The sequence below is a fragment of the Colias philodice genome, chromosome 25 (genome assembly GCF_061535455.1).
Source record: "Colias philodice isolate Cphi_HAF_F1 chromosome 25, ilColPhil1 Martin Lab GWU primary, whole genome shotgun sequence".
Lineage (NCBI taxonomy): Eukaryota > Metazoa > Arthropoda > Insecta > Lepidoptera > Pieridae > Colias > Colias philodice.
In genome coordinates, this window is record NC_143110.1 from 5,019,100 (window position 1) to 5,042,522 (window position 23,423).

Below are 23,423 nucleotides of genomic sequence, written 5' to 3' on the forward strand. Positions count from 1 at the left end.
ATTACTTGTCTATGATTAATGTTACAAGTATAAAAATCTTTTCAAATGTCATTAAAATAAAATCTATGCTTTCGAATTTTCTAACATCAGATTGTGCATCAGAAGCTATCAGATGGGATAAGGTTTTATAAAAATATTTTCTTCTATTTAAAAATACATTAAATACACTTAAATAACAATATAAAGGCAACATAATAAAACACAGATTCATCTATTAAATAAATTTTAACAGTAACTTTCAAGATATTTCGCTGATCCCAAAAAAAGGTATGATCACTGACTTTTTATGGTAGATTATACTCACTAATCTTAAAATTCTCCGTTTCGTATGAATTTGAATATAAGCTTGGCGAAATGAAATCTTGCTTTGTATTACATACTTAGTAATTAAATAAATTATTTTTATGAAATGTAAAATAGAAAGCAAATTTTGTAAAGTTCAATTATAAGGTTCCCACCCTTTTCGCCGAAAAGTTTTTGGCAGCTTTTCACTTTGCCAACTCGATTATAAAATTTTTGTATGACGTTTCATTAATGACAAAATCGTAAGGTGTGTAAAATGTGAATAATCTACACATTTACAGTTTACGTATTTAAGTTCAAGCTTGTGTTCAATTCCACATATTTTATCACGTTAAAACAAGAAGCGTTAAAATCATACTTATACGATGGCAACTTACATTATACTCTTTGGTGGCAAATAGGACCTTTTTTACAACCGAAATTTCTTGTTTGTCATAGGACTTCTTTCGTGGCGCACACTATACAATACCACAGATAACACCCGACTTTTTCGATAGGTTTTAAAACTGCTAAATTATCTTTATGTAAAATTGGGAAGTAAATTAAACAAAAAACTCATACGAAAAAATACTTTATTTTCTTTTTCCTCCCTGTTTCGGTCCTTGAGGTTTACCAAAGCTTTTGCCTTTCGGCTTATTCTTTCCTTTGGGACCACTTCCTTTTCCCTTTTGCATAGGTTTCCCGTTTTGCAAAGGTTTTCCCTTTTGTACTCTATTAGCGTCATAACGTAAGCGTTTTGTTGACGCCTTTGACGTGTCTGTAAGGTCGTTGGCAAAATTGCTCTGTTTCTTTTTGGGTTTGCCTTGTTTTTTGTTCTGTCTTGGCCGGTCATCGTCGTCTTCCACCGCTCGTATTCTAGGTTGTTTCTTCTTGCGTTTCGCCATTCTCGATTGTAACAATGCAACCTAGTGGAAAAAGATATATTTTTAGACACAAGCCACAAATAAATAGGAATCAAATAGTATTTTTTTTTTAAATCATACTTCATGTTTTTTTACCGACTTCAACAAATTGGTTCGCACGAGTATATCAACAAATAAATGGGTCAGCATCCAATTGCAAAAAAAGTTATTTTTTAAATCTCGAATTGGTTTATATCTCACCTTCTCCATTTCCCGTTGAACTCGCTCTTCTGCCGTATCTTTAGGCGTGTGTTTTGTTTGTTTCTTTTTCTTTTTGGGACCGTCATCATCCGAGTCATCGTCATGTCTGCGCTTCTTGCCTTTACCCTTTTGTGTTTCTGTGTGAATGGCCAAGTTTATTTTAAAAAAATTTATAAAAAGAAGAATCAAACGACATTTTATTGAGTTCTGATGGATCAATTAGACAAAATTATAAGAAAAAAATCTATTATAGATTTCTGAGTAGTAGCCTATTTTGTAGAAATTTTTATAAGTAAACATGTACATTTGGCATGATATTTTTTAAATAAATAAATATCAGAAGATTCAATACAAGTCATGATATTTTATAACCGTTTAAAAAATGAAGAGGGTTACATACACTTATAAAATACAGATCATATAAACGATATATCTACTTAATATAATTATTTATAACAACTAACCTTTTCCCATATGTTTTGTAAGCGTCAGCCGTTCTTTTTCCTCCCGTTTCTCCTTTGGCGTTTGGAACCACTCCCTTCTTCTCTGAGGCTCTATTTTCGGCCCGTCCTTCGGCTTTTCCTTCTTTATAGCTCCTTCCAGCTTCTCTGTCTGCTTCTCCATTTTCTTTAACTGTTTCTCTGCGTATTCTTCGTTGAGGATTGCCGCTATAAACATAATTTATCAATAATTTATATTCTTATTTAAATTTATATTTAACAAAAAGACACTATTACTTGGTCAATTTGAAACTGAAATATCTATTATTGTTTTCTGTGAAGTATTTTGATGCTTCTTATTAATTCTGATATGTATATCGAAACACTCCCGACTTGGCCAATCGCTTCGCTTGCTTCACTATCGCCTTACACCCACCTATTATAGCTTGTCTAGTTAGTAATAACTAATAAACTTACCAATCTCCGGTTCCAACTTAGCCATCCTGTCTCTATACTTGGCCACTATATCCGGTGGCACTTGGCGCGACTTGACCGGCCGTTTCGCTCGCTTCACTATCGCTTTGACTAGCGCACGTTCGCCTTCGCCCGCTAGCGATACGGACACGCCCGCACGGCCTGCACGTGCTGTTCTACCCACCTGGTTATAGTAATAATAAATAATAATAATATACCAGTTTTTATAACCTGGTTATAAAAATATTTTATAACCAGGTTATAAAAACTGGTTATAATAATAGACTCCAGCCGTCTGGCCACTCAGCCGGAGTTTTTTTTCAGCATCGCCGCGAGGCGAGATACTTGCCCCCCCGACCCAAATAATAATATAACTAAATGTATATGTAAATAAATAGATCAATAAATCAATCAAAATATATTACTTTTCTTAACAATTTAAATCGATATGTGAATTGTGCATTTATGAAATATGGTAAATGAATAATTTAATAACAAAATGTGGCAATGAAACGACTAAAAGCTGTAAAGTTATTTAATAATAAAAAGCATCTTTAGCATATGTAAAAAAATCAAAAGACCTGGAAAAGCGGACACCATGACTATAATACCTAAACATTTACAAAATTTATTGCACACTATAGACAATATTTCATAACCTTCCAAATTTTCTATCAAAGAGTTAAAATGCTTGTTAAAAATTTTGAATTCAAAGTTCTTACCCTATGAATATAATGCTCTAACGTAGCCGGTAAGGTAAAATTGATAACCGTCTTCACCCCCGGGATGTCCAGACCTCTGGCTGCTACATCAGTTGCTACTAACACTTCTACGAGCTCGTCTTTGAACCGCTTGAGGGAATCTAGACGTTGGGGCTGGTTGAGAGCACCGTGGAGTTCTGCTACCTGTTTAGTTATAAAAAGAGGGTATTATTATCATAATCTTAAAAAAAAATTGCCATCATCGAGGTTTTGCTAGAAATATTTGGATTGGATATAGAAAAATAAATTATTTTTAAGAAAAGCTAACAAGAAAAACGAATACAATATAAAATCACACTGCCACAATAAATAGTGAAAATTCCTGCGTTATATCATAAATTTTAATATCAATAACAATTTTCTTTTTTATTTGATTTGAAATGAAGGTAGATGGATATTAAAAGTATGAAAATAGGTTCATATTGTATAGTTGTAATCATTGAAAATCTTACAAATATAGTTATTGGTTATACAAAAAGTTACTATAAATAATATATTTTAATGATAAAAATTATAACAAACCTTAACACCAAGCAATCCCAAGGCCACATGAAGTCTGTGCGCTTGCTTCTTAGTCTGCACAAAGATCACCGCTCTATCTCTGAAGGTTCGACAAACTAACGCTGCGAGAATAGCTTCCCGATCCGATTCGCGCTCTTTACGTATACTGTGGAAATTATATTTAAAATAAATCATAGAGGAAGAAGAACTAAATGTGAAGAAAGACATTATCATAATAAACAGAGTAGTTACTAGTTACAGGATGACGTCAGTACATGACAATAGACAATACTAAATAGATAATAACTTGCTTAACAGTGCAGGCGTCAAAAATAGATTGCGATAAAAAATGGGAATTGATAATTAAAAGTAGTATAGAGGTGCTTCAATGCTCAATTTTAATTTGCGATATGCATGTTTATATATCATAACCGATAAGTTTTACAATTGTAATTGGTACTATGAATACAGAGGGGGTATTTGTATTTTTATGTAGGTAGCTAAGTTTATGAACTGCTATATTTTTATAATGTAGCAGCTGGTAGAACTGTAATAAATAGTCATCAAAACTTACCGAACAAACTCCTGCCTCAAATTAAAAGCAACATCTTTATTAGAGTCGAGGAACAATTTGACAGGTTTGTTCAAAGACACCGCAGCCAAGTCTTTGACTTCCTCGCTCATGGTGGCCGAGAACAACATGGTCTGTCTCTTTGGTGAACATTGACGGATGATTTCTTTCATTTGCTCAGCGAAGTATTCGTCTAACATCCTGTATTAAAAAAATTAACCTATTTTCATTGAGTTACATGTACTACGTACTAGAGAGGACATCACTACTACACTATTTGTAACACGAGTTAGAGTCAATCGTCTCAAACTCAATTTTTTTTTGTTACATTCATTGGTTTTAATTGATAAGTTTATTCATATTTTTATAATAAGATAAACAATATTTATTTGTTACATTGATTGGTTTTAATTTATAAGTAGTATTATGAGGGAAGAATATCTACAAAGTGTATGACTCACTAGCCGGCCCGCGCCGTCGCGCTTGTCGCACAGATTTTGTTCGTGGTGCCCTCTCTAGAAATAATACCTCAATGCCTATTTTATACATTTCTATTTATGCGATAGAAAATACGGAGCGTACGACACAAAAGATATAGCAACAACAAAAATTAAAACAACTCTACCTAACCAATTTTAAAAACATATTTACTATCTACCTCTTTAAAAATAAATTTTATAATGTTGCAAGATTAATTTATCAGCTGTTTGCAGATTATAAATTTAAATATTATTAGTAGACTTTTAGTATAAAAAATATAAAATGGTTCTTTACTTTTAAATTTTTGCGTATAAACAATAAATATATATCAATTATTGCACGCCTCATAAGCGAAGCGTTGAGGTGGGTACTACTGTCACTTCGCGCAAAACATCTGATTTTTCAAACTTAAAATGTCTTTATAGTAGGGGAGCCCAGGATGCTAAATGTGGATTTACTCGAGCGTCACGGGAACCTATTAGAATTGGTAGATTAGACCATAGCGAGAAAAAAAGGTCCTATAATGTTTTCACTTTTAGCGGTGGGGAAGGGTTTTTTGATTTTTTTTAATTTAAAAAAGAAAAAAATTGGCTTGGAAATACTCAAGCGCGTTAGATATTGATATTTTGCATGCTCCAGGACGTCACTGAAAAAAAGTATACGTTAATCTGACGATTTAAGTGGCGATTTAATCGCTATGAAGAAAGGGTAAAAAATTAAAGTAATATTATTCGAGCGCGTCAGATTAATATATGGGGGGGTTAATTACAGTATAAGAAGTCCCCATTTCGCTAATCTGACGATTCGAGCTCAACCTTAGGGAATTATGGATTATTCAAATTTTCCAGCGGGGCCCCTGAGCGCGCCCACCAACCATAACTGCTCATATTGACTAGAGGTACTAATGAATAGCTAAGGTACCGTCCCTTATAGTAATCTGACGCGCTCGAGTAAATCCCAAAATCCCCTCTTGGCCTCCCCTACTATTATGTATCATACATTGCACTTGTCAGATAATACATACACACACATATTAAGAAAAAACACTATTTTTAACGTTCATGATATTTTTGATGTCATTTTTGTTATTTAAACTAGTTAAAAAACAGTTTAAAAAAGTTCTGTCTTGGACCTCCGTGTGTCTGTATGTGCGGATCCTTTTTCTTGTTAACACGATAGCGACCGAAATACTTTACTAATCGAGTCTTTTTTTTTCTCTTACGCTTGAGTATGCTCAGGAATAGAACCCTTTCATTTTTCAGGGTCTGATTCGATGTGGTTTAATTGTTATTAAATAAACAAAAATAATAATTAATAAATCTATAATATAAAAATGAATACCAAAATGTGTTGGTAAGCGCATAACTCGAGAACGGCTGAACCGATTTCGATAATTCTTTTTTTATTATGTTCCTTGAAGTACGAGGATGGTTTTTATGTAGAGAAAACGTAAATATTATGTACCACGGGCGAAGCCGGGGCGGACCGCTAGTATTTATTAAAAAAAAAATTATGAGGCGTGCACTTTTGGATTTTCCAAATTATTTTAAACTACACATACCTATCAGCTTCATCCAAAACCAGCACTTCAATAGAATGCAAGCCAAAAGACGGTGTGTTTCTAATGTGATCAATCAACCGACCGGGTGTCGCTATTACAATATCTGGATTACGACGTAAAACACTTTCCTAAAAGCAGAAAAATTGCTATGGAATAAAATGTATAATTAAATAATAACTATTATATTACTAGGTTTCTAGCCGCGCCTAGAAACGCTCGCGTGCTCAAAGGAAATGGCAGTATCAGGGTGATATACCCGGATATTTCCCGTTGCAATGGGAGTTCCAGAAATAAATATATCCTTTCTCTTGTTTTAAACTATTTATTTACCACATATCGTCAAAATCGGTTGAGCAGTTGTAGCGTGACAGCGTAACAATGAAACGTACCTGATATTTCACATCCAAACCACCAACAGACAGACCAACTGTCACCGATGTGAACTGCGTAAGTTGTCGCGTCACTGTGTGTACCTGTTTCATACAAAAATCATTCATTAAAATGTAAATTCTAATTAATGAGAATTAATTGAGAGCTTTAAATCAAATCTATATTGACTATGTCATATTGAAAATTGAATCCGAATCTGAAAAGCAAGTATTTCTATAGCTTATGTTATTCTGGTTCTTTCTCATTCTTATTTTGATGATACTTAGCAGTGGCCAAGTGTCATCTCACTGCCAAGTATCATCAAAATCCATACAGTGAGTTTCACGTCAAAGAGTAATAAACATCCATACTTTCTTATGAACTTTAAAATGTTAAGATATCTGAAAGCATTTCATATAAATAAATATAAAAAAGCGTGTGTGCGAGCACACGTGTCAGAAGTGAAACTTCTTTGGCAAGATCAAAGATACCAAAATCGTCGCCTTAATCCATGACATAACGGTATGTAAGTAGATTGAAATTTTACTCTCAACGCGCCTAAAGAAATTTCACTTCAATAACAAAACATATATTTCCTTATGTAAAATAAAATTATTACCTGAGCACCCAATTCTCTCGTAGGAACGAGTACAAGTACCCTCGTAATTCTGTCTCCCACAGTCTTATAGAGAAGTCGCTCCAAAATAGGGAGCATGTAGGCAGCGGTTTTACCTGTACCAGTAGCTGCGCACGCGCATATGTCTTTACCTAAAAAATTATAATTTAAGGTTAAAAATGTTATTAAGTATTGAAAAAAATTTGTAATGTTATCATAGTTCCAGATGGTATTTAATACGATAAAATTGTTTCTTTTGCTGTGTATGGTACTTCCGAGTTCAAGTTTTATTGTAATAACTAGTGGCCCGCTCCGGCTTCGCCCGTGGAACATAGTTCGCAATAAAAGGTAGCCTATGTTCTTTCTCAGGGTCTAAAGATTGTCTGTGCCAAATTTCATCAAAATCGGTCCAGTAATTTATGCATGAAAACCATACATACATACAAACCTTTCCTCTTTATAATATTGGTATAGAAGTATGTATAATGAAATACCAGCATAAATAGGACAGGTAAAATATGTTAATTCCCACTTTGATATAATATAAAAATACAAATTCCTTACATCTAATCTTTGATATAATATACAAATATCTATAATACTTTACACCTACATAATACTATGAAATAGGTAAGTTATAATTGTAAGCAGTTGTTTTCTGTACCTAGTAGTCCTATAGGAATAGTTGCAGCCTGTATCGGTGTTGGATGTACATAATTAAGTGTGCCAATTGCCTTAAGCAATGGTCGGGATAGATTCATCATATAAAAGGATGCATTTTCATCATATGGCGGAGGATCTTCAAAGAAATCACCATCATATTCCACTGTTGCGCCTTGTGATTCTTCTTCTTTTAATTCCTAAAATAAGTAATATTAGAAATAAGTGATTTGAAATGAAATACATAATTGATTAAGTAATAATAGTGCTTTAGGATACTCAAGGCACTTTGGTTTTATTCTATAAATAAATATGTAATTAACTTTATGTATACTTTTATATATAAGTTTTACAAAGCAAATTTTTTTTCAATAAATACTTTCGTCTCTTACTGATAAACCTAGAAAAAATAAAATAGATAATGATGGACAATTTTAAAAACTTGAACATTACAAACCTGTTTCAATTTCTGTTTTTTTCCCAACTTCTTTTCTTTAGTTTTGATTTCATCTTTCTTTAGTTCATCATCTGATATCTCCAATTCATCACTGCCCTGATCTAATATAAAAATTAATAATTAATATTTTGTATTAATTCACGAGTAAAATTAAGTGTGTCATTCTCCTTTTTCTTTATTTTTTTGTACTCTACAAAAATTTAGACATAATATGTATAATGATATTATTATATAAAACTGAGTATTGGTTATTTATTATTCATAAATCCTTGGTATTAAAAATCTGGTTGAACATAGAACCTCCTATTGAGTGGAAGTTGTTTAATAATTATTGTAACATACCTTCAACCTCTGAATCAGTGTCCAGATCAGCTCCCCCGTCAACTTGAACCTGTGCCCTTCGTTTAGCTATCTTCTCATCAAGAGTCTGTTTTACATTTCTCTTTATGTACTTTTGTAAGTCGTCCCATGTATTCTGAAAATTAATTACATGTTTTAATTTTGAAAAGTTCTGCAATTAATAATATAAGACACCGCCTTACTGTTGTATTTTAAACAATTTTGAATATCCTATCATTAAATGTTGTATTTTTATTCTAAATTCTAGAATTAGTTTATGAAACAAATGCAAGTAAGTTATTATAATTAAGAATTACTATCAAAGCTGTTCATTTTCGTAAAATCACCATGTTTAACATAATTATTAATGTGTTGATTTGTTTATGGTGGAATTATAATGAAAATACAGTGTAAACTCTATATAACGTCACTTAAGGGACCGTGCATTTTTCGACGTTATAGAGAGTGGTCGTTAAATGGAGAGAAAGGGAAAATTGCATGATTGGTCCCGAGACAGGAATATTATTTTGACATTGCCTATGAAACCATGTTATTATCGCTTGATCAAGGTCTTCATATTGAGGTTTCTTCAATTTTTTGGCAGATCGTCCATCTTCTTCGGCATGCAGAATTTTTTCTTTACTTTTCTACGACTGCATTTCTGAGAATCTTCGGTATGTCAGTAAAAAAGAATGTAAACAACTACATTTTCATTGATTTCGGCAACTTAGTCAGTACTTCCTAGTCCTAGTTCCTAGTTGTAATGTCTTATTGTGGTCGTTAATGAGAGTGAGCGTGATGCTATATGGAGTGTATTATTGTATAGACAACAATATAAACCAACCAAAGTCGAGAAATCTTGACGTTATACGGAGTTTGACGTTAAATGGAGTGTCGTTATATAGAGTTTACACTGTATTTTCAAATAGATATATCATTAAATAAATTACCTTGTTATATTCTTCAACTGATGACACAAATTTAAATTTTGGATCAAAATCTGCTTTCCTCTTCACTTTCTGCTTGGACGGTTGATACTGTAAACGAAACGGTTTATTAGAAACCAAACATTCTAAAGTAGTTTTATAATTTGGTATTGTTTGGTATTATAAACAATATAAGTTAAAGTTGATTAAATATCAGATTATTTATTGAAATACGAATAAAAATACGAACCTCCTGCTCAACATCAGATTCTTCCGAAAAATCTTCAATTTCTTCCCCTTCGTGTATAGTTTTAATAAGACCTGGATATCCTTCGACTTCCATCATGCTTAATTTTATTAATTATGTTCCAAATATTGTCATTTTATCGTCCCAGAATAATATAAGTGCATAAAAATAATGAAAACTTTAAAACATAGGTTAGCTTTCAAAAACACATGTACTTGTTACGGCCGTTCCTGTAAACGCATCATAATTCAAATGTCAAAGATAGGTAGAATCCTACATTATCTGTATTATATAGCGTATTCGAAATCATCGTCAATCATTATTTGAATTTTAAGACGACTACGAGTTTATAAATGAATTATATTATATACTTCAAGGACTGTGCAAAAATCAACTACCCGTTGCCGGGTCGAATCGATCACGCTCTATCTCATCATAGGATGACCATATGGTAATAGTACCACGATCTTACTTGCGTACTCGGAGCAATTAACAAGCCTGCTTGATAATTGCTCCGAGCTTGCGTACTATATATAGAAATTCTGCATTCTGCATTGCAAATTGTACAGTTGTGTGCACAGTCCATGTCATTTTTGATAATTATTAGCCATTGAATAGTACGTGAATAGTACCATTATATATCTTTTCTATGGTATAAAATGTCACATTGACTTTTGGTATGTTGTACTTCTAATGTCATTTGGATTGTCATGTCATTTCTATGAACCGAAAAATCTTGTAATATCCAATGTTTCATTGAAAAAAATAATTATTTAGTTAATAAATCGAATCGAGCACCACAACGAAATGGCAGATCAAACGTTAATTCACGATGACATCAAATTGTAAGCAATACGTGTGAATTCTTTAATTAATTTCATTAGCGATAAGGGATCTCATGAACCTCGAACCTTTTATTATATTTTGATTTTTATATTTTTTTAATACATTGAGTTAATTTCTAAAAGAAAGTTTATTATTATTATCATCTCTAAATGTTAAATATATAAATGTTAAGTATAATAGTTACATGGTATTATGTTATATAAAATTTCGTAAAATATACTCATTTCTGAACATTTTGTAACATTTATTAGGTATATACAATAAAATATAAATACTATAAACTGTAGCTTAAAATCAATACGATGATGATTTTAATGACTGTAATAAAACATGGAATGTTATAGATGCTTTTTAAAAATCTATACCTTTTCCTACAGGCTACACAATCAGTGCTAAATATTTACTTATTTAAAATATTGTCTGGTCTTTTTAACATGTTTCTTAGTGCTATGTACCAAAAAATATATTATATTTAAAAATTAATTGTTATAATTGATCAAGGCCTAACATGATTAAAAATCTTGTTCAAAGTCGAAGATCTTACATTCAATATAGGTTAAAAACTAAATAATCTCCTAAAATTATTGTATTTTCACCTATTTTGATGTGTACAAAGTTTTAATTAAATTGATCCATGTAAAATTGGTCAAAATCATGTCAAAAGGACTCGGTTACATACAAACATAAAGAAGAAGCTAATAAAAGTGTTAATAATAATTCTGTTACAGATACACAACATCTGATAAGTTCTATTTGGAACCAACCATTAATCCTACAGAGATTATGGTAATAGATAGAATCACTGGAGAGGCTTATGTTAGAGGTATGATTATAATGGTTCTTAATGTCTTAAAATCTCATCTCTGTATATAAAATTCACTGGTCACAATGTTAGTGAAATTTTGTGTGCCTATTGGGTAGATCAGAGAATCGGTTAACATCTATTTTTCAAACCCCTAAGTTATAAGAGTAAGACAGATAAATGTTTGCTGGGACAGTTAGTTAAAGATGAATGTAAAATCAAATTAGTATGCGTGAACTTTGGTAATGTACAAGCCATTACAACTTGTTATTTTTGACTATTTTTAATCATCATCAAAGTGACCTTAACTTTTAAATGAAATAGTATTGTACATATATTAAAGTAATTATGTATTTAAATGTTGAATCATAATTTGTTTTATAAATTACAATTTACTTGTATCAAAAATTTTAAAGAATTATGGAATAAAAAAGTGTAATATGTTTTTTATTTTAGAAATTAATACAGTGAAGATACCTATACCGGCAAATGCATACAAACCAGTGTGTGGTTTTCTTGGATCTATTAAGCTTATATCAGGACTCTATCTTGTTGTTGCCAAATATAGGATATTGGTAAGTTTGTTTATGTATTTCATTTCTAATTTTTATAAGATTAAATATAATATTTGTTATAGCAAATGTTATCTCCATAATACACGGGTATCACCAGAAGGAAGATACCCGGTCCTTTGGGAGGCTTACGTGGGGACACAGGTCCAACACGCAGAGGCCCTTTAGAGAATTTTAATGTGTTTTGGGACACCAGCCGCAGCCTGCCCATGACTGCACTATAGAGATACAGCCCTGGGCAGTCCGCGGCCAATGTAGGACTATTGCAAAATATGGGAATTACGAATCTAGGCTATGGAAAGGAGGTGTTCGGTGGATCGGTAGGTTGGGTCTATGGGGACTATGGACGTCTGCCTTTTCAATATTAAGAATTGAAAAATATGGCAGACGGTGACTCGCCAGTTCGGTCGATGGGCTCCCAAAAAGGTTACCGATAATGGCAACAAGGGGGCAACATCAATAGCAAATGTTATTATTATTATGTTTCATAATTATGTAAATTCATTAAATAAATGTGTAATAGCACTACAAATCACAACTATTTTTTGGTACTGTTATGTACAAAAAATTATGATTTTTTTGTCCTCCATATCCTTAAGGTAAGTAAGGTGCAACCATTTGTAATTTTCTGAAATGCTCTGTTGGTTTAGAACATTAATATTAAATGAGTATTATTTCATACCAAGGATAAAAGAATATTGTAAATACATTTATGTTTAAATAATTATTTTTCTCTCAGATTGGTCAAATAAATGGACACAATGTATATCAGCTTGCGGGAGCAGATATTGTACCATATGCAAGATCTACTACACATCTTACTAATAAACAGGTAATTTCATTTCAAACTAATAGTTTCGAAAATGTTTATGTACAATTTCAGCCTGCGTCATTCTCTTTTTAAAAGGAAGAATCTCAGAAAAGTGGAATAAAAACAAGCAAGAGCAAAACACTATTTGTATATATTTTTATTTCGACTTATATTTTGTTGAAATAAAAAGTATGAATGTGCTTTTATTCATTCTCAAATTAGAGCTAATAATATCTTTCTGGAATATTGAGTAATGTAATTGAGCATCAATGATATTGGCCAGCAAATTAGCATAACATTTTAGAGGAAAATTAGGTCAGACTGAGAATTTGTGTATCTTTTATATGTTTGAAATTGTATTGCAAATTTTAAGACTTAGTTAAAAATTAAATATTGAAGAATTGTACAAAAAATATAATTATTATTCACAATGACTTATACTGAAAGCGTAACTATATATTGTAATCTTGTTGATTAAAGATTCAAATTTAAGGTATTTCATTTTAAATTCTACCATAAATTTATATTTATTAATTAGTGAAGAGAACAAAAGAAAATGTTTGTAAATACTTTTATCATTAGAATGCTACATCGTTATTGATTCGTCTGTATGATGCAGGTAGAGCATACAGTATTCCATATAAATATTAATAAATTGAATTGTAATATTTTTTAATAGATAGAAGACAACAACACGTATGAACGTCTACTCCGCGCTTCGTTGGACGCGCCCGGCATCTACTTCTCATATAGCTATGACCTAACACACACTATGCAACGATTGCATTCTGTTTCACCGGACTTCCATAAGGTTTGTGTTATTTATATATTTAAATATATAAAGAAATACATAATATTTGTATTATATGTGTGTAATAGGCCCTTTTCACAATGGGCAGCGTTGGGCGAATAGAGGCAATCATGATAGTGTAGAGGGCCTACATGTCTTTAATCGGCCGTTATTGTAGATGTTCATTATTGCCGTAATGACGGCAAACATCGACGAACATTTGTTGGGCCAATGCTGCCCATTGTGAAGACGGCCCATAATATTATGTGAATGATAAAAAATGTTAATTGAACAATTCTTTTGGCGTGATATCTTTTGTCCTAATTTAGATTTTCGTAAGTAAAGGAATGTTGGTGTGTACGGTAATGTTTCTGTAAAATAAATTCATCGCAAATTTTATTGCAATTTCATGCTGTTACCATTTATAATATCATGTTCATGAATGGCAAAATCAATTGGTTTTGAAGAATGATTTACATATTTTTAATTGTTATAGGCACTTATGGTATAAACATTCTCACCTCATTCTATTCCTCATATTTACATAAACATTGCATTAATTTGTTGTTATTTTTTATTATTTTTGCGTTATACTGATCTAATTTATTGCACTTAGGTACTTGAAAGTTATAATGACATTGCATTTTATAGTGTAGAGTACTTCAAATTGCATTTTAATAAAACACATAGAATATCATTTAGATTTGTTCCATTTTTTATACCTGGTAGGATTTTTCGTTATCTATCGTAGGGATATTTCTTTTTGTTTTATATTCTGTGCATTCTGAAAGAAAACATTTTTGAGATAATTTCTCACTCAAAATTATTATTTGCTTATTAAAATTGAATATTGACCCTTTATGAGTCAATTATAATATATTCCTAATAATATATTGTAATTATTAAAATTAATATTATTTGCGGGCCTTTTAAAATGTGTCCTTTCAAACTGCATTTTTCGTTTTTTTTCAGTTTTATACTTTATCAGCCGCAAGGTAAGCACCAATAGCAAGGTCCCTAATTGTGTTCAAGTATTTCTTGCAGATGTCACTAGCGAGCCGTGCGGATTCACGCTTTGTGTGGAACGGACATCTGCTCAAGGGGTACTCGCAACAAATGTTTTCAAGGTTTAACCTGCCGATCATGCAAGGATGTATCCTTTTTGTGAAATGATAAATAACTGTGGTAGTATAGTGTTATGATAGTTTGATGAATCGGTGCAGTAAAGTATCAAAGAAATCTTAAACACAAGGAAGCTTAGCGCAATATTTTTTACAAAATGAAAAACTGTTGCAATCCAATGTAAATAACTGTTTTGTTTGATATTTATTTTTTCATTATTCATCAATTTAAAACATAACTCCTGCGAACTTCCCATAAAAATCATTATTTCAATATAAAATACACCCAAAAAAATATGTTCACTTACTACTAATCAAAATATTTTACCCACAAAGTGTTTCCTATATACAAACAGTCATAGCTATAAACCGTGTGACGATAAACAGTCACCAACTGTCTTGGACGCTAGTGTCGCGGAGGAGCGTGGACCGAGCGGGCACTAGGCTGTTTATGAGAGGGATTGATTCACAGGTATGTACAGCCCCCCTAGACAAGTGGCTTTCTATTAGCGTAAAGTTCAATAGAATAGATTATGAATGTATGAGATTGACGTTTGATTACGACGACGACGACGATTGATTTCGTCAATCTCATACATTCATAATCTATTCTATTGAACTTTACGCTAATAGAAAGCCACTTGTCTAGGGGGGCTGTTGTACACTAGAAACACTACTGATAGTTATCAGTAAGTGCTGAAACTGGCGCTATTTAATAGTACACATTTGTTGTTAACTATGAAATTTCATTGTGCAATGAAAAAATACATATTACCCCAATTAAGTTTTTTACAAAGTGGGATACTTACATTTTCAAATGACACACTGTTTTTTGAGTCACTAATTTTTAATTACGTAAATAATTAAAGTTTTATTTTATCAGAGCTTATAGCTACGTATTTATTGTGTTATAACTAAAATACATAATTTTAGGGCAACGTAGCGAACTTCGTGGAAACAGAACAGATCGTAGAGCGTGGGGCTGAGATATCCTCCTTCGTGCAGACCCGAGGGTCGATACCTCTGTTCTGGAGCCAGTTCCCGGATCTCAAGTATAAACCACCCATGACCCTAGCGCCGGAAGACCATGTAGCCGCATATACCAAGCATATGCGGGACCAGCTGCAGAGGTACGGCAACCAGGTGCTGTTGAACCTTGTGAGTATACATTTTACATTTTGTATTTATTTTTAGTCTATTTTTTTAGGTTGGATTTGTGGTTTTTAAGGAAGTCATGTAGCCAGTTTTTGTATATAGTGCGTATTATCTTCAATTTATCTTTTAACGCTTTATAGCAAATTTAAACAGTTTTTTCAATATTTATAAATCGTGCATCAAAAATGATGATTAATGAATATTATATCCACTTTAGAATCCTATAAAAACATCAATAAAAGGTATTCATTACATTTTGCTACTAAATTACGTAAATAATATTGTCGTTTCAATATCAACAGATTGATCAACGCGGCAAAGAAGAGTCGCTAGAACGTGGCTACCGCGCGGCCGTAGCAGCTGCCGCTCTACCAGCTGTGCGCTACGAGCCATTCGACTTCCACGCGGAGTGTCGTGGCATGCGCTACGATCGGCTGTGCGTGCTATTAGATCGCGTAGCGCATGAACAGGTAAAATATTTTATGAGCTACGAAATCTGTGATGAGCTACGAGCCGTTTTACACCTTTGTAGAGTATTGTGGCATTCGCTACGACCAGCTGTGAGTGTTGTTGGATCGCGTAGCGCATGATCAGGTAATTTAGTTTATGCCTGTATCAATCTGCTACGTGATGACATTGCGCTACGAGCCGTTCGTCTTCCACGCGATGTGTCGCGGCATGCGCTATGATTGGCTGTGTGTGCTACTGGATCGTGTAGCGCATGAACAGGTAAAATAGTCTTTGAGCTACGAAATCTGTGATGCGCTACGAGCCGTTCTACACCTTTGTAGAGTTGTGGCATTCGCTACGACCGCACATGAACACGTAACGTAGTTTATGTGCTACGTGTGCTACGAATCATGCGATTATCTACAAAAACAATAAACAAAAACTTAATGCACTGCGAGCCGTTCGACGTATACTTTAAACATTCAATCGTGTTTAAATTTAGTGTTCGTGAGTCACATTTTAATTAATTTAATCTGAAAATAGAGCAATTTTACTAAATACAGCTTTTAACTAACAGCATTACGGTTCGATTCAAAATTAATGGCGGTTCGGAAAGTGCGTGCGGGCGGAATACCTAAAATTGTTTTCTGCGCATCGGATCGAATGTTCCGAGCCGCCATTAAGTTTGAAACGTACTATACACAGAAAAATTAACCCCACATTATGTTTCACAGAAAGAGTTCGGCTACTTCCTCAGCCGCGGTGAGACTATCATAATGCGTCAGACGGGCGTGTTCCGCACCAACTGTGTGGACTGTCTCGATAGAACTAATGTGGTGCAGAGTCTTCTGGCGAGGAAGCACTTGGTACACCTGCTGAGGATGTTGACGATCACGAGTAATGAAGATCCGATACCGCATTTTGATGCGCTGTTCAATTGTGTAAGTTTTTCTCTTTTCTTTGAGGAATAAATTAGTTTTTGTTTTAAAGTTAAATGGTAATAAATTTCAGTACTTATTGATATTGGAATGGTTATTTCTGTATTTTATTCACATAAAATCTTGTCATATTATGACATCTTATTAAGATGTTGCCGTTACAACGTACAATTTCATCAAATTTAATATTACTCGACGACTTAATATTCTCGACGATACAAGTCGATACGTATAAACACACACATCGAATTTATACAAACGTGTTAGTGAGCCGTTTGAACGTTTTTTTCGGGAGTTTCGCTACTGCTCCCATTTGTTTACTGTGGTGAAACCATCAAAAAATAACACCAAAAAATTTAATAAATGTTTATTAACACGACACAGGTATGGGCAGACCACGCGGACATGATATCCGTGCAATACTCGGGCACGGGCGCGCTCAAGACGGACTTCACCCGCACCGGCAAGCGCACGCGCATGGGCCTCATACGCGACGGGATCAACTCGCTCACCAGATACTATAAGAACAACTTTAGCGACGGCTACAGACAGGTTTGTTGGTATTAATAAGAATTTTAACGGATTTAAAACGGATTTTTTTTGTATAATTTTCACGAGGTTCGTGTTTTTTTATAGTTGATGCCGCTATGAATATACTTGTTGTAATGGTTTTGGAATGAGGGTTGATAAATCGCGTTTTAAATCCGTTAATTTTTTGTGTTTATTCAGTGCGACGGATATTTATTTTTTCAAATCGTTTTGATATGTCACATAAGATCAATTTACCTCATACTTATTTTCATTTTTAGGATTCAATCGACTTGCTATTGGGCAAGTATTTGGTAGTAGATGGTGAGGGCAACACAGTGCAGTGCCCGCTGCGCAGAGACAGGGACTGGAAATATGTTACCGTGAGTATTATTATACTATGGTATATTTATTGTAGTAGTTCAGAAAAAATGTTGTTCGTTGACTAAAGACATCAAAATTTAAAATTCTTTAAAAGAGCTACATATCTGTCTTGCGCTGTCCAGTAAACCCATATTCTCTTAATAGACGGGTCGCTGGCGGCGCGGCCTTTACCGCATTTAGTCGCCATCAGTCTCTCGCGTCGTACGCATACTTAACTCAAACTCCTATACTTTTTTATTCATGTAAACTTTTACAAGCATTTATAAATAGTCATTTTTATATCTACCACCCATATACAACTGTATTTGTACTCGCAGTTCCCACACAAAAACTACTGGACCGATTTCAAAAATTCTTTCACCAGTCGAAAGCTAAATTTTTCCTCAGTCACATAGCTTGTATTAAATCTATGTATATTTTATATTTAACTAGCTGTTGCCCGCAGCAAGCAGCAAGCAGCAAGCCCGCAGTTCGCCTGTGTGGAAAAGATAAATAAACGTGATACAAATTTTCATCCCCTATTTTATCCCCTTGGGGGTAGAATTGATCAAAATCCTTTCTTAGGGGATGCCTACGTCCTAACATCTACCTGCATGCCAAATTTCAGCCCGATCCATCCAGTGGTTTGGGCTGTGCGTTGATAGATCACTATATCAGTCACCTTTGAGTTTTATATACAGGGTGTAATCGTTAAGTGTGCACAGGCGATTATTCCGTAACTATTATAGATATCAAAAAAACTGATATTGAATGTACTTAACCTAATGAGTAAAATGGCCATAATAAATTTTTAAAAACGAGAAAGTTTTTTGATATCTGCAATAGTTACGGAATAATCGCTTGTGCACACTTAACGATTACACCCTGTATATAGATATACTAGCTTTCCGCCCGCGGCTTCGCCCGCGTTTTCAGAGAAAAACCCGTTCCCGTAGGATTTCCGGGATAAAACCTATCCTATGTCCTTTCTCGGGTATCAAAATATATCTATACCAAATTTCATGCAAATTGGTTCAGTAGTTCAGGCGTGATTGAGTAACAGACAGACAGACAGAGTTACTTTCGCATTTATAATATTAGTATGGATTTAATAATAATTATTTGTCCGCAGTTCCCGTCGGTGCTGCTGGTGGCGGTGTCGATGCTGTGCGCGAGCGCGGTGTTGCCGTCCCGCTCGCGCACGGAGCTGCTGCTCTACTTCATGTTCTGGGGCGCGGCCGTGGGCGCCACGCTCAAGTTCATGTTCAAGTATGTATATTGTTATATGGGATTGCGATATTTTTTGTATCAGTTTGTACTAAGTTTTCGTATTTTTCGTGTAATTTGTGCCCGGCAAGTTAGAAATGACCTTGATAAGTATAGTAATTATTCTTAAATATATAAAATGCAGTACAATACAATTTTCGAATATATTCGTAAATTTCGTATCTTACCCCCTTTGGGCAACTTATAAAGCATTTAGAATTTTTTACAATTTTTATTTATTTACAAAACAATCAATACCACATTAATTTCATTTCATTTTTATTTATTTCATTACCCTTACTTACTTACGTACTACTTACTTACTACAATATGGGGCTGTTCAAGCGTAGACTGAACAGGTACCTTCTAGGGAAGCGCGTTCCATCTTAGACCACATCTCAGCTTAACATCAGACGAGATTGTGGCCAAGCGCTTCCTTATTGTCAATAAAAAAAAATTGCTTGTCTGTAAAGTCGGTTTACTGACAATAGTTGAACGTGACAACGTCCGATTGTGCTTCTTTGTCGCTCGTTCCGCGCTCTCGCTTGCACTTCAAGCCTTACATGGAACGCCTCAGAGCGAGGTAACGCCGCATGAGTCATGTTTTTTCGTGCGTGCAGCCGGCTCTATCGAATTATAAGACGTTGTCACGTCAAAAACAGACATTCTAAGATAAACTTCCATTCCAGGCACGGCAAGGAGTTCGTCGACTGGCCGCGGCTGGACTGCGGCGGCGTAGCGACGAGCCGGCTCGGGCCCGCGCCGTCCTTATAATCGACCTGCCGCTCGTAGTCGTCGTCTAACCGTGCAGACATACAGACACACCTCCCACCCCCCGTACAGAAGTGGTAACTGAAAACGAAGTGAGCGACGTTGCCGCACTGCCGAGTTAACTAGGTATCATACGTTTCAAATATTTTTCAAGGACGTTAAGGTAATTGGCGACGTTGCCACACCGCCGAGTGAATTTGGTATACGTTTCAATTACAACAAGTATTTCACTTAGTTTGACACCCACTGTCGTACATTAATTATTGTTAAACATAAATGGACAAATAAATTTATTTCATTTCATTTCAATTAATTGACAAGGACGTTTAGATATGTGGCGACGTTGCCACGAGGTTTTCCCATAAGAAGTTGTCACTTCAATTTTTTTTTCCTAAAATTTCGGCAGTACCTAAATTTGTTATATTATAATGAGTGTAAGAAAATTGTGTATTGTAATTTATCATTTACTCAAGATATTAGTCGCCTAATGATACCGCTCGGGCGCAAACGTTCGTATGGTACCTTATTCACTTGACGGTTTGGCAACGTCGCCGAATTGGATTTTTCCATATAAACCGTTTGGACATAAAGGCGATAAAAGCTCTTATGAGGAATGAATATAGAGTTTATTTTCCTAATTACGAACAATGACACGACTTGACTACTATAATAGAGCAAACGTTGTTAACAAATTAGTTTTTGCTAGTGTAATTTTGAAAATGTCCGTTTAGTATCAATTGACTTTCTGTGAAAATTTGAGCACTAATTTTGCTCTTTTGGCAGTATTAAAATTAAAATTCGTTAATTCATATTTTCATTTCATAATACTTATTAAATTTGATTTATTTATAAATTATTTGACGGTAGTTTTTAACGGAATTTGATTCCATTTCATAAATTATCTTACCAATGTATGAAAATATAATTTTTAGCTCAGGCTGCTTAATGCTCTTTGGGAGTTTCCTACACTTTGTCGTGGGGGAGGGGATATACCACGGAATAGGTACAAAAGCCCGACAGTATTAATATTATAAAAACAAAGTATTTGGCGTATCAATTAACAGTTTTTTAATTATTTTGATGCCAAAGAATATTTAAAATGATACTGAAAGTCTGAACGAAAAGTGTTAATGATTATTATTTTATATTGACAAATACTGGGCTTTATGTACCTGGTTATTTAATCTGTGAACTGTCATCTAAACAACAACTGTTATAATTCTATGATATGTTGTTAAAGCCGGCTACTCACCTACATACATGCCGCAGGGGCAATATTGGGCAGAGTAAGTACACACTTAATTGCCTCCATAATTGTTATGTGTATAGACAAGCAGGGACAATTTTTAAATTTGCCTCCAAGGCTTTTTAATTGCTCCAACTGCCGTGCATCCGAGATTGCTCCTGCGGCAGATACGTGAGTAGCCGGCTTAAAGTTAAAGTCAAAGTATTGAAATAAAAGTTAGGAAAATGGATATCATATTTTTATCAAAAATCCAAATATCTTTTTCTACATTATATGGTTGATGTTTTAAATACTTTAAATTGTCTTTTTTGTCTATTTCTTTAAACTCAAAAAACTAAATAATTAATACACAGATAAGTTCCTAACTTATTTCTTCCGTGGTATGGTTTTGGTTGAACACATAAAAATAAATGTGCATTTATTTAATTTCTAAGCACATGTTCTTATTAAATGAATCTGTTATTATTATGGCTGTATTATTGCTTTACAAGCATTCCAATTGAGACGTGTTGAACATTCGCTATTATATATTTTGTCGAAGAAATTATAATTAAGAATTATTTATCGATAATTATTCCATCAGGCCCCAGAATCACAGACACAATAGAAAATCTATTGTGTCGTGGCCCGATCGGGCCGTTCAGGGCTCAATGGGTTATTTGGCGAATTACTTAACTCGTTTTTGATATTCTAATAAAATTTTACGCATTTTGGGAATAAATATGGTACTTACGCAATTGTGTCTAAATAAATATATTGTATTGCTGTTTTTATATTAAATAATTTTAATTTATATAGATAGATAATTTGTTCTGTAGAATATATAATGGTTATATTATGTACTTTTTTCCGGTTCGAATAAACACATAGATAATAGAGGAGGATCTTCTTTCCTAAATCCTAATGTGTAAAAAAACGGGGACCATTCATTAATAATTTATTATTGTATAATGTAATTTAGTATAAATAAATAAAGAATACATGGTTGTAAAGTTCATTAGACCCTATGATTCCTCTTATAACTAAGTTTGTGGCCATGTTCAAAAATTTATTTAGACACTTGCGTAAAATCGGTTTTGGTGTGATTAGACGTGACACGAGCGGGCGAACTATCTATAGGAATAACATTTGTATAATTTTATTTCGATCTTCTATTTAATACTAGATTATATTAAATCGTTTTTTGCAAATAATATTTCGTTTTGTTTCAATTAATTACATATCCTATTACATTTTTCAAGTATGTTCTAGATAGTGATGCTAGTATTTTATACAATGTTATTTCCTTAGGTATTATTTTACTGTTTTAGGTGTATATTTGTGCTTTTTGTAATCTGTGGATTTACCTCCGGGGTCCGTGATTATTGTGTATTTAATTTAATAATTTGTGAAGGACTATTTTAATAAATAATATGAATATTCAAGTGTTATTTGTTTTTATTCAATTTAATCCCGCAATCGATTCATATCCCTTTTTTTGCTTATATCTTTTTTCACTTCTAAAGGGTAGACTAGATCTTTTATTCATTAGAGCATTCATTTTCGCTGAACAGTGTCTCGAGAAATGTTAAATTTTTTGGAAATGCTCTTGGATACTGAGTCTTTAGGTACTTGCATAGTAGGTACCATCTGATGATCCGTAAGAATGTTACAGAAATACATAAGCGCGTACGGTGTACCTACACTAATATAAATTTAATAAAAAGTTGCTACTTTACTTAGTGTTTCTGTAAAGCATCGAAATTATGCTTCACCTCTGAAGTTTTGAAATTACATAAGACGTTTAACAGCAAAGCCTTAGGTTTCAATGTTTTAATGTGGATTTTATATACAATACAGTTACACAAACGATTCGATGCCCATGATCGTAATATAAAATATACAATTGCGTCTATGTGTATATGGATACCAACTGAAATAACATAATCTAACATAATATAAATCTAATAAATTCAT

At 33.4% G+C, this 23,423-nt stretch overlaps 2 protein-coding genes across 4 annotated transcripts; one reads left to right on the forward strand and one right to left on the reverse strand.

Moving 5' to 3' along the window:
- Positions 1-858: 858 nt before the first annotated feature.
- Positions 859-10,027, reverse strand: Rs1 (Dead-box helicase Rs1). The gene is made up of 15 exons (XM_089710879.1): positions 9,812-10,027; positions 9,586-9,672; positions 8,639-8,771; positions 8,297-8,397; positions 7,844-8,039; positions 7,183-7,331; positions 6,584-6,667; positions 6,195-6,322; positions 4,157-4,354; positions 3,604-3,748; positions 3,043-3,225; positions 2,324-2,504; positions 1,871-2,074; positions 1,407-1,543; positions 859-1,208 (listed from the first exon to the last, which is right to left on the reverse strand). Exons 1-15 carry the CDS (start codon positions 9,905-9,907, stop codon positions 876-878), a joined length of 2,355 nt encoding a protein of 784 aa, XP_089567005.1. The 5' UTR covers positions 9,908-10,027; the 3' UTR covers positions 859-875.
- Positions 10,028-10,497: 470 nt separating this feature from the next.
- Positions 10,498-22,891, forward strand: Sac1 (phosphatidylinositol-3-phosphatase SAC1). 3 transcript variants are annotated; one of them, XR_016317667.1, is made up of 15 exons: positions 10,498-10,653; positions 11,383-11,477; positions 11,913-12,031; positions 12,768-12,860; positions 13,519-13,650; positions 14,662-14,782; positions 15,107-15,222; positions 15,684-15,908; positions 16,208-16,375; positions 17,090-17,296; positions 17,678-17,845; positions 18,103-18,204; positions 19,317-19,453; positions 20,140-21,415; positions 21,462-22,891. XR_016317667.1 is itself a non-coding variant. In XM_089710882.1 (14 exons), the coding sequence occupies exons 1-14, from the start codon at positions 10,616-10,618 to the stop codon at positions 20,222-20,224; spliced, it is 1,806 nt and encodes a 601-aa protein (XP_089567008.1). In that variant the 5' UTR covers positions 10,498-10,615; the 3' UTR covers positions 20,225-22,891. The 3 variants fall into 3 exon arrangements, 2 of the variants coding, with proteins under 2 accessions (XP_089567008.1, XP_089567009.1); XM_089710882.1 differs by having other exon boundaries at positions 20,140-22,891; XM_089710883.1 differs by having other exon boundaries at positions 14,674-14,782; positions 20,140-22,891.
- Positions 22,892-23,423: the final 532 nt, after the last annotated feature.

Bases quoted from the DNA above. Each gene is read 5' to 3' on its own strand.
- Sac1 (XM_089710882.1), top strand. From the start codon at position 10,616: ATGGCAGATCAAACGTTAATTCACGATGACATCAAATT. The intron at 12,861-13,518 runs GTAATTTCATTT...ATTTTTTAATAG, and splicing joins CACATCTTACTAATAAACAG to ATAGAAGACAACAACACGTA. The intron at 15,223-15,683 runs GTATGTACAGCC...ACATAATTTTAG, and splicing joins TGAGAGGGATTGATTCACAG to GGCAACGTAGCGAACTTCGT.
- Rs1 (XM_089710879.1), bottom strand. From the start codon at position 9,907: ATGATGGAAGTCGAAGGATATCCAGGTCTTATTAAAACTATACACGAA. The intron at 8,772-9,585 runs GTAATTTATTTA...ATTAATTTTCAG, and splicing joins CAGTTGAAGAATATAACAAG to AATACATGGGACGACTTACA. The intron at 7,332-7,843 runs GTACAGAAAACA...ATAATTTTTTAG, and splicing joins TATTCCTATAGGACTACTAG to GTAAAGACATATGCGCGTGC.